Source organism: Panthera onca, chromosome B4 (assembly GCF_046562875.1).
Source record: "Panthera onca isolate mPanOnc1 chromosome B4, mPanOnc1 haplotype 2, whole genome shotgun sequence".
In the NCBI taxonomy this organism is placed as follows: Eukaryota; Metazoa; Chordata; class Mammalia; order Carnivora; family Felidae; genus Panthera; species Panthera onca.
In genome coordinates this window covers 136,233,493-136,243,501 of record NC_138345.1, presented here as the reverse complement: position 1 = coordinate 136,243,501, position 10,009 = coordinate 136,233,493, and the positions used below count along the sequence as shown (strand labels likewise).

General features: G+C 57.4%; 1 protein-coding gene across 2 annotated transcripts in view; it reads right to left on the bottom strand.

Moving 5' to 3' along the window:
* Positions 1–3,729: 3,729 nt before the first annotated feature.
* The window catches only part of SAMM50 (SAMM50 sorting and assembly machinery component), a 32,739-nt gene continuing 26,459 nt past the window's right edge, over positions 3,730–10,009 (bottom strand). For both annotated transcript variants that reach the window (XM_078449357.1, XM_078449356.1), the window contains one exon: positions 3,730–3,914. In XM_078449357.1, coding sequence (XP_078305483.1) covers positions 3,814–3,914 — 101 coding nt within the window. In that variant the 3' untranslated portion in view covers positions 3,730–3,813. The remainder of the gene's footprint in view (positions 3,915–10,009) is intronic.

Sequence of the window (10,009 nt, the reverse complement as noted above, 5' to 3'; positions counted from 1 at the left end):
AACGGTGATCTTTTTATCTTACGCGATCATGACTGGGCCACTATTTGGAAGATCCGCATATTTTCTGGGTCTTGGGGCGCCTGGGTGGCTCAGTCGGTTGAGTGTCTGGCTTCGGCTCAGGTCACGATCTCGTGGTTCATGAGTCTGAGTCCCGCGCTGGGCTCTGTGCTGACAGCTCAGAGCCTGGAGCCTGCTTCCGGTTCTGTCTTCCTGTCTCTCTGCCCTTCCCTTGCTCATGCTTTGTCTCTCTCTCTCAAAAATAAATAAACATTAAAAAAATTTTTTTTTACTTCTCAGTCTTCATACCCCATATGGTAAGGATTAGCATGAACCCACATAAACCAAAGCTTTTGGGGGGGTTCTCCACAATTTTTGACAATGTGAAGGGGTCCTGAGCCCAAAACGTTTGAGAATTGCTGTTATATTTAACAATCGTCTGATAAGATCAGTAAAAAGATTAAAAAAAAAAAAAAAAAAAAGAGGCAAAAAAAGGCAAAAAAAAAAAAAAGGAATCTATTTACTGTTCCCGGGGCTCCAGTGCTGGGTGCCGGGAGCGAGCTTCAAGGGGTTACACTGTGGAGATCATCGGCCACGCTCCCGTTTGGGAACGGGAACTGACGGCCTCAGAGACTTCTGGGAGTGTCCTAACCCGTGCCGCAAGTGCCTTATCCAGCTAGTGGCAGAGCCGGGGATGGTGTCCGGTCTGAATCCCAACCAGGTGGCGACTCCTCACCCCCTGTACCGAATGCTCAAAACCAGGCGAAACAGTCAACAGCGTTACGCATCAGCCAGCGTTTCTTTGGGGGCAGAAAGCCTTGGAAAACCCACAGGCGGCAGGCAGCCATCCAGGGCCGTGCAAGCCATCGCCGAAAGGTGCCAAACCAAAATCCTCTCCTTGACAGAAGACAACCCGAGGCCCGGAGGCCAGATGGGGATTCGGCGAACAGCCCACAGGGCGAGAGCCAGGCTCCCGACCCAGGGCTGTTCCACCCTGACAGTTTCCCCCGGAAACTTGCCTCCTCCCCAAACATGCTGCCCCTTCTGACGGGCCAAAGGCAGGAAGCGCAGAGGAGAAGCCAGCGGGGCAGACGCAGGCTACAGGAACACCACCCCCCAGCCCCAGCCCTCTGCTGCTCTCGGAAGGAAGGCTTCTCGTCATCAGACCCGGTTTTTCACGAGAAGCCAGAGATCTGAATTTTGAGTGCAGATGCCGGATTTTAAACACTTCACTTAAAATGCAGTTCTCTGGTTCTGGTTCTCTAGACTGAGGCATTCTCTCCCTTGCAGATCCTTAGCCATATGGTGCGCCTGAACACATCTAACTGTCCCGAAGGTTAGTTTATCTGGTCTTCAAAAAGAAAAAGGAAATCCACAAAGAAAGAGGATGCTTAGCTTAGGGAGGTGCACGTATGGGGAGGGCAGGGCCCCTGTAGGAGCCGGCACGGGGGGAAGGTGACCCGGTAACGCCAGGGGCAGATCGTCTCGGTGTGGCCGACTGGACCGTCCCCTGTTCTGGTAACTGTGCTCCCGGCTGGGTCATCGGACCGGCAGACATGACGGGCACCGCTGGGTGAGCACACTGCTGCTGAAGCCGCGTGGAAAGGTCACTCGAGTGTGTGCAGAGACCACACGTCCGCGGTGACAGAGGACGCCAGCCGTCACGAGGGGCTTGCCTCCCAGGAAGAACGGGCTCACTGACTGCGTCTCCTCATTACGAACGACAGCTGAGCGGCCCGGTGCCGGACGGGGCGGCGTCCCGGTCAGAACAGAGAAGCGGCCTTCGTGGCCCACCCGCCGCAGCCTGGAGCCGGCGGTTAAGGAAACAAACATCCAGCTCTCTTCCAGCCCCGAACACGCAGGGACTTACAGAAAGACGGGGTACACTGAGGATGCGAAGATTCACGGAGGCCGGGTGGTACTCTGCGGAGGGAATGGTTAGCTCTTCGCGTTTCCCTCCCGTCACACGCGATGCCCTCAAATAGCAGTGATGGGAGATTACTTTCCACGACGAAACTCGCCTGGTTTCTGGTCTTCCACGGGGAGCGCCGTGTGGAGTGTGGCTCCAGTCTGCCCACCCGATTCCGCCTGAGAACGAGCGGACGTCTGATTTCCGCACCCGCCGTCGCCCCCGTTTTCACATCTGCTTGCCAAGCGGCCGCCGGGCCACTCGGCGGCAAATGGCACGCGCCCTGAGCGCACTGGGGCGGCTGGACCCGGTGGGTGCGCTTTAATGAAGGAGCTGGTGCCAGTGACCCGGGCAGGGCTTGATGAGACACGTGGCCTTTCAAAAATGACTTCTCCTTCCAGTTCTCCGTTGGCGTAGTAGACGGATTCTCAAAGGTCACGGTGTCTGAGACAAATGCTCGGGTCTTTCTGTTCTTAATTTACAATCTGAACGTGGCAGTGTTATAACAGGGGCCTCTTATTTTGCCAAAGGCATAAATGCGAGACTGTAAATGATGAAACAACTCAGGGGAAAACGTGTACTTCCCCAGGCTCCCAACTAATCAGAACGGTCCAACTGTTATGCTTCTTACATATTCTCTGCACCATCCCTGTAGGCCACACAGGCAATGGCAGGGCGGGGGGGAGGGGAGACCGTGCTTGGTGGGCTCGAGGGCCGTGGTCCCAAGCTGCTCCCGACAGCCAAGCTCACTGGGCAAAGACACGAACAAATCACAGGGAGGCCTGGAAGTGAAGGCACTCAGCCCCAGCTGCGAGACAGAGTAAAATGCTACCGGGCACCGTCTCCAGCCCCGACATTTCTTCCACAGGGAGAATTCAGAGAGGTTTAACTTTCAAAAACACTTTTTTTTTCACGTGACCAACTATGTATATCCCGGAAATGTGACTTTGACAGATACGAGGTGTGTTCAGAAGAATAAGGGCCCCCCAAAGATGCCTGTGTTCTCATCCCGGGAACCTGTGACTGTCCCAGAACACGACCAGGGGGAATTCAGGTCACAGACAGACCCGAGCTGGCTGATCTTACATGAAGAGAGCAGCCGGGCTGTCCAGAGGGGCCCAACGTACTCACGGGGGTCTGAGAAAGCACCAGAAGGCAAGCAGCAGGGGGACACGGGCAGATGCTGGGTGGTGAGCTTTGAAAACACAGGACACGGCCATCAGCCGAGGAGGCCAGAAGGCCAGGAAGCGGACTCTCCCCTGGAGGCTCCAGAAGGAACGCAGTCAGGCTAACACTGGTTTCATAAGGCCCATCCAGGAATTCCGACCTCCAGTGACTGGGTTGTGTTTGCGGTAACTCATTAGAGCAGCTCCGGGAGCTGGGAGACTTGTCTTATCAACACTATCACCCCTGAAGAACACATGCTTCCCCTCTGCCTCAGTGTCCCCAGCGTTACACGTGATTCTTCCACGCCACCCACATGCGCTTAAGGGGCTCCGACACCCAGAACTGTGACTGCAGCGGCCACCAGAGCGGTACCCCCTCGGCATCGCCCGCACCCCACCCACACGCCCTCCGCCAGCAGCCCGGGCGTCCCTGGGGCTCTGCCCAGTACTTTCCGGTATAAGGGAACCAGACACGGAGGCTCGAGGAGCCTGCGAGGGAAAGCAGTCGGCAGGCTGCCTGACGGGACCTTCCGTGGGGGCGGTCCCCGTGGAAGAACACGTGGCCATTTTAAAAGCCCCGTCCCCTCCACGTGGTCCTCGGGAAAAGCCAGCGTGGGACACAGAGGTTGGGAAAGTAAACCATGTCCACGATGCTGCTGAGTATTCGTCTTTAAAATTTATTGACGTGCTTTCCCACAAGGATGGCAAAGAGTGGCTCGACGCGTCTGCTCGGAAAGTGACTCACTGCCACCGAGTCCCAGGGCTTCTCCTGCGGGGTCTAGAGGACGCGGTCAGCTTACAGGAACCTGATCCCGGCACCAAACTGCACGCCGTCGCATATCCTAAAAAAGCGAAGGGCAGAAAGTCAACACCGTGGCTGCTCTGCTCACGCCCCCGGCATCATGAGACCACAAACGGGCACCGGCCTTCCAGAACCATCGGCGGACTGGCCCCTCTCCTGGGGGCCCCACCCCCCAGCCCTGCGGCTTCCTCCTCTGCTGGCTTAAGAACCAGCCTTTGGAGGACAAACAAATGGTTAAGATGAGCGGACACAGATCCCTCCTTCGTGCCCTTCATGTCCTCCAGTCCTGCCCCAAGAGGCAAAAAGCAAAGAAGGGCCTAGGAGACAAATGTTTACAATAAGAAAACCCCCGAGGGAAAAACAACAGCTTTGGGTTTATTTCTAAGGCTGTTGGGCAAGCAGCGAGTTGTGAGAGGCTGGCTATGCGGAGCAGAGCGGTGACAAGAGAGGTGACCCGCCTGGAAGCCACAGAGGTGGCTGGGGAAGGTGGGGACAAAGCACAGCCCTCAGTGGGGTCGGGGAGGCCAGGAGGAGGCAGAGCGGGGAGGCTGGCGGAGGGAGACGGTGCAGAAGAAATGAGGGGGATGGGAAGCCGGCGGAATTTGGGCCGCCCGGGCTCTAGAAGGATTCCGGGGGCCAACAGCCGTGGCAGAGTCCCAGCCCCACAGGGAGAACCTGCTCCTGACCCAGGAAAAGGACGGGTGCAAAGGAGTCGCCCTGGCGACAATGCTGACGACAGGCTGACGCTCCACAGGTTTTATTCTGTGGGTTTTACTCCACGCAGGGCCCATTTTCAGATAAGCGACAGGATGCGCGAGGCCCCGTTCTCAGCAGGAGGAGAGCGGGACCCCGTGCCCAGACACAGGGGCACCTGCGGGCCGTGCTGTCTGAGCCCAGAGGGCCCGAGCCGCGGGGCCTCCTGTCTGCGCAAAGGCAGGGTCGCGGCCCGGCCACACCCAGGGGAGGAGACCCGGCACCCGTGCGGCGGACCCCACGCTGGCACAGGGCTGGTCGTGGTGCGGAGGGCAGAGCCGGGCCGGCCCCGCGGCACTGCCCACCTGGAGGCCGTGCCAAGGGGCTGGACTCCCGCTGGACACGGGCAGAGGGGCCTGGCCGGGGGACGTCAACGCCAGGAAGCGGAAGCTTCGAGGAAAAACGGTTTTCTGAGCCCAAATGGCCGCTGACAGCGCATTCGCGGGACACGGGGTTTTCACAAGTTGTGGACAATTCCCAGAAGACGGGCAACGAGGGTGGCTCCTCTGTTCTGAGGAAAAGTTGGCATTTTTATCGTCATAACACCTGTGACCTTGCCCAACCTCGGGGTTTATGGCGTATGAAAACCAGCAGAAAGTTTTTCTTCTTCAACCTGCGAGTGAGGGAACAGGACACCCAACCCGTGAGAGGTTCGAGGCGGGCCCGTCGCCATCGCTGGGACCCCTGCGGCACCCCTGCTCGCGGGCCAACTGCATCCGCAGGGGTGCTCCAGCCAGAAGGGACGGGGGCCCCTGTGGTCTACGGTAAACCGCACCAGTGTCCTTAGAAACGTGAAGATCTACAGCCCCAACCAGGGCTGCGTTTATGAGTTAGTTCTGCTCGAACCTAAGTGATTTGTTTTGTATTTTACACCCTGGGGTCCGTGAAAGCCGTCCCTGCCTGCACTCACTCCTCAGACGCCTGAAAATAAGCTACAAGTCCGTCAAGCCCCGGCTTTCGGGCACAAGCAAAGGCTCATTCATTCGAACTGCGTTTGGAGCCCGTCCCGGTGCAACAGAGAAAACCTCCCCCCACGAACACGACAGCGTCGCAGGGTTACAAGAGGCCACATGTACCTTCCCGTCACGTGTCCACCTCAGAAGGAGGTCTTCCGAATCTCCCCAGGGCCCCTTCCCACCCCGGGGTTGCGAACGGGCCTGGCCGCGTGCCCTCCAGTCCCACCGTAGACGACCCTGCCTGCACCCTGCCCGCCTCCAACTCAGCACCGTGAGGGCCGCCACGGGGTCTCGATGAAGGTCACGCCGGGGGACAGGCACAGGCCCCAGCAGTCACACGGGAACAGCAGGTGCCAGCCGAGACACGGGGAAGGTGGTGGCGAACCAGGCAGACGAGGGCCGGAACTCGAAGCCCTCGCGTGTGCGCCCAAAGTGAAAAGGAGAGAGAGGATGTGAGACTAGAGCGACCGGGCCCAAGGGCTGCCCGAACCTCCCTCCCACGCCTACACGAGGACAGTCCTGGTGCCCCGGCACTTCGCGCTTGCACACCTGGGCTCGGGCTGCTCTGCGGTCTGGAGTGCCCTCCCCTGCGAGTCCCCAGCTGTCCGTGTCAGAAAGCTTCATCCCGGAAACCACTTCCCCCAGGAAGCCCTCGGACACCCTCCCCAGGTGGAAGGAGCCTCTTCCTCCTCCTCGCGGTGCATGTCTGTCTCAGGAGCCCCCCCATGTTCATCTCCGAGTCTCTGGGGGCCGCACTCAGGGAGACCGGAGCCACAGAACACGGGTAGGTCTCAGACAAGTGTGCCTGTTACAAGTCCCCCCCGGTATGAAACGCAGCCAACGTTTCTAAGCCGTTTCCGTTTGTGTAAAGGCCTGAAATGCTAATTATAGAGTCTGCGTGAAGAGTGGGGGGAAACCTACAGGTGATTCACACACACACACACACACACACACACACACACATCATCCCTGTCCTGCGACTGCCTAACTTCAGAAACGAAGATTAAACTGTGACGATATCACTCAAGCTTCACAAAACGCCCAGCTGGATAAAACATCACAACAAAGCCACACGTGGGGTAAAAGCGGGTCCCACGACCCCAGGTGCCAGGCTGAGCCTGCGTAGGGGACACTGCAGCACCTGCTGCGACCGCCACGATCGGGGGCCACAGAGCAGAGCCGGGCGGAGGGCGGTTTCCTTATGTTTGGGTCTTTAAATACCATATGCACAGCATGCCTCTTCCTCCCAGAAGAAACCACACTTGAGATTTGTATCTGAAACAGATTTTCCGACTCAGAGAGAGGCAAAGCTGAAAGGTGAGCGGAAGCATTCTCTGTGAAGATTCTGTGAGTGGAGGAAAGCCTGGGGGCGGCTCCGGAGCCGGGTTACGGATCCTGGGAGCACAGCGACATCCAGTGGCCTTGAACGGCAGCGGGAGGGCTGAGCTGAAGGACAGGAGGCCCCACAGCCCCAGGCACTGGTCCCAAGTCACGAGGAGGCCGGGGTGAGACAAGGCAGGGCCCGCCAAGAGGCAACACATCTCCTGCCATCTCAAAACTGGCCGAGAGAGGAGCAGTCAGTTCTGGGCGGCCGATGGTCACTTGGTGACACAGATGGTGTAGCTACAGCCGAAAGCCCACGTGCACTTCTTTCTAATACAAAGCAGTTAGAACGTGTGCACTGACATAATTCGCACTAACATTAGCACAATTAATACACACTGAGTGTCATGGAAACAAGCTATATAATCTCTGAAATGAGAAACTACAGAATTTGAGTTTGAATAAGATCTTCCAAGAAGACGAGTGAGGAAGAGGTGATTTTTCTCTTTCCATGGTTAGTACACGAGGTGCAGAGGGGCGCCTGGGTGGTTCAGTCGGCTACGCGTCCAACTTCGGTTCAGGTCATCATCTCACGGTTCGTGGGTTCGAGCCCGGCGTTGGGCTCTGTGCTGACAGGCCAGAGGCTGGAGCCTGCTTTGGATCCTGTCTCCCTCTCTCTCTGCCCCTCCCCTGCTTGCGCTCTCTCGCGCTCTCTCTCAAAAATAAATAAACATTAAAAAAAAAATACTCGAGATGCAGAAAAGCCAGTGTGGGGATGAGACCACATCTGGTCTCTCAGAGGACTGGGGGGGTGGGGGGGCGGTCCGTGCTCACGTGGTTTCGGTGCAGAGGAAAAGACACAAGTTCTGGCCCCCGCTTCTGCCGCGGACCCACTGCCGGCCCCGCCAAGGCTGGCCGTCCTCACGTGTCAGCAGGGCTAACACCCTCCTCCGCACAGAGCTGTCGAGAGGCTTCTATAACAAGACAGGGGCTTCGCGCGGCATCTCGTGCAAGGTAAGCGTTCAATAAATACGAATGATCGCCTTCCCTCCGCAAACGTTCTCGTGGCTCTCGGAAGACACAGAGCGGGTCTCCCTCGGCGCGGCCGGTCCGCAAGCAACGGCCACACCAAGACAGCGTGTCAGGGATGCAGTGCCAGGGCCACCCCAGACGGAGGCACATGACACTTCGAGAAGCGCGGGCTCAGGGGGCCTTAGCACCCACATCCGACCTCATCCTGGTGTTGGCGTGGCCTCGACACCTGCACGGCTGGTGCTCCCAGTTAGCACCTGGTGGTTAAGCCAGGGAGACCCACATTCGCACCTGTGGCGGGAAGAAGGCTTTGCAGAAAGCAGCCTGTAAGACTAGGCTCATTTACCCGAGACTGTAAAGGTACGGAAGCTGCTAGAAAGTTACCGAATGTGAAAACCTTGCTCTAGGAGAAAAATTCCCGTTTTCACATTTCATCATCTCTGAAATCGGGAAAGCAAATCCCATCGACAGCACCTCAGACACGGCCAGGGGGCGGCCAGTGCGCAGGTGGAGGGAAGATGTCTCTGAAGGGAACACGCTTTGCTTCCTGCGTGCAAAGGGCCACAGCGAGTCCACGAGGCCCAACGTGAGCGATAAGCAGCATTTACTCACAGCACGCTGAGCACTGCTGCAAGTGCCTCCCGCACATTCATTCATCCGGGCAAGGTCACCAGCGCCCATTCTCTGGGCAGGAAAACTGAGACCAGAGAGGCTAAGTCCCTCACCCTGGGTCACACAGCCACAGAACCACCGAGCCTGGGCAGCGGGGCTCCCGCACAAACACGGGGTGGAGGTGAGTCACCTGGGCGGCTGCTGTCTGCGGGGGGCACCGGAAGGAAGGGCGCTAACGTCACTGGGAGCCAGGGCGGCCCTGCAGCCAGAATCAGCCTCCCTGTTAGAGCCTGAGGAGCAGATAACTGTACGGGACCCAGACAACAGGTCCTGAACTGCACCTCACAGCTAGTGCTTTCTTTTTTTATGTTTGTTTTTTTTTTTTAATTTATTTTGAGAGCACATGCACGCACATGTGAACGGGGGAGGGGCAGAGACAGAGGGAGAGGAGAGAATCCCAAGCAGGCTCTGTACTGTCAGCACAGAGCCCGATGCGGGGCTCGATCTCACGAACCACAAGATTGAGACCTGAGCTGAGGTCACAACTCGGGACGCTCGAACCAGCTGAGCTGCCCAGGCGCCCTGAGAAGGAGTCCTTTCTCAAAACCTGGCGACGCGGCGACCTTTTAAAAAGCACCACCACCGACCACGTCGAAGTAGAAGACAGTGGGAGGAAAGCCAGTAGTCTTTCCTTAAGTCAGGACAAACTCCCAACGTCACGCTGGAGACTCGGGCTATGACTCAGCACCACCACTCGGTGGCCACGTAAGTGCAGAAAGAACACAGAGAAGAGAAAAATACAGCCTACGGTACTGAAGTATAAACATGAAAATGACGAGAGACAGTATAAACACCGTTACGGGCAGAATGTTTATGCCCCCCCCAAATTGCTATGTTAAAGCCCTAACCATGAGATGATCTGGAGGGAAGGTCTTTGGGGGGTAACTGGGTTTAGATGAGGTGATGAAGGAGGGGTCCCCATAGTGGGACTAGTGTCTGTGTAAGAAGAGGCCTCACAGGGCTGGTGTGCTCTCTCTGTCTACTGGCCAGGAAGAGGGCTCTCACCGGGAACAGAACTGGCCAGTACCCTGCTCTCGGGCTTCCCAGCCTCCAGAAGCGCAAGACGTAAGTGTCTGCTGTTTAAGCCCTACCGTCTGTGACATTCTGTCGAAGCAGCCTGATGCAATGCAGACCAGGACAATACTTCTGGACCTTCTTAGAACACGTATGGTGGATACCATATAAACCAAGAAATGGAATTGAGCCGTGTAACCGTAAATGACCTCAGGCCACAGGCAACCACGTGATACTGAACAGCTCTCGCTTGGTAAGGGGGCTGGTGGAGGAAGGCCAAGACGGCGGGTTCCTTCTCTGCTCCCAAGAGAAGGCTCTGGAGAACGAGTCCCCCGTGGCCAGGAGCAAAGCCTTGTCCACTCCAGTGCTGAGTTCCTGGCCTGCA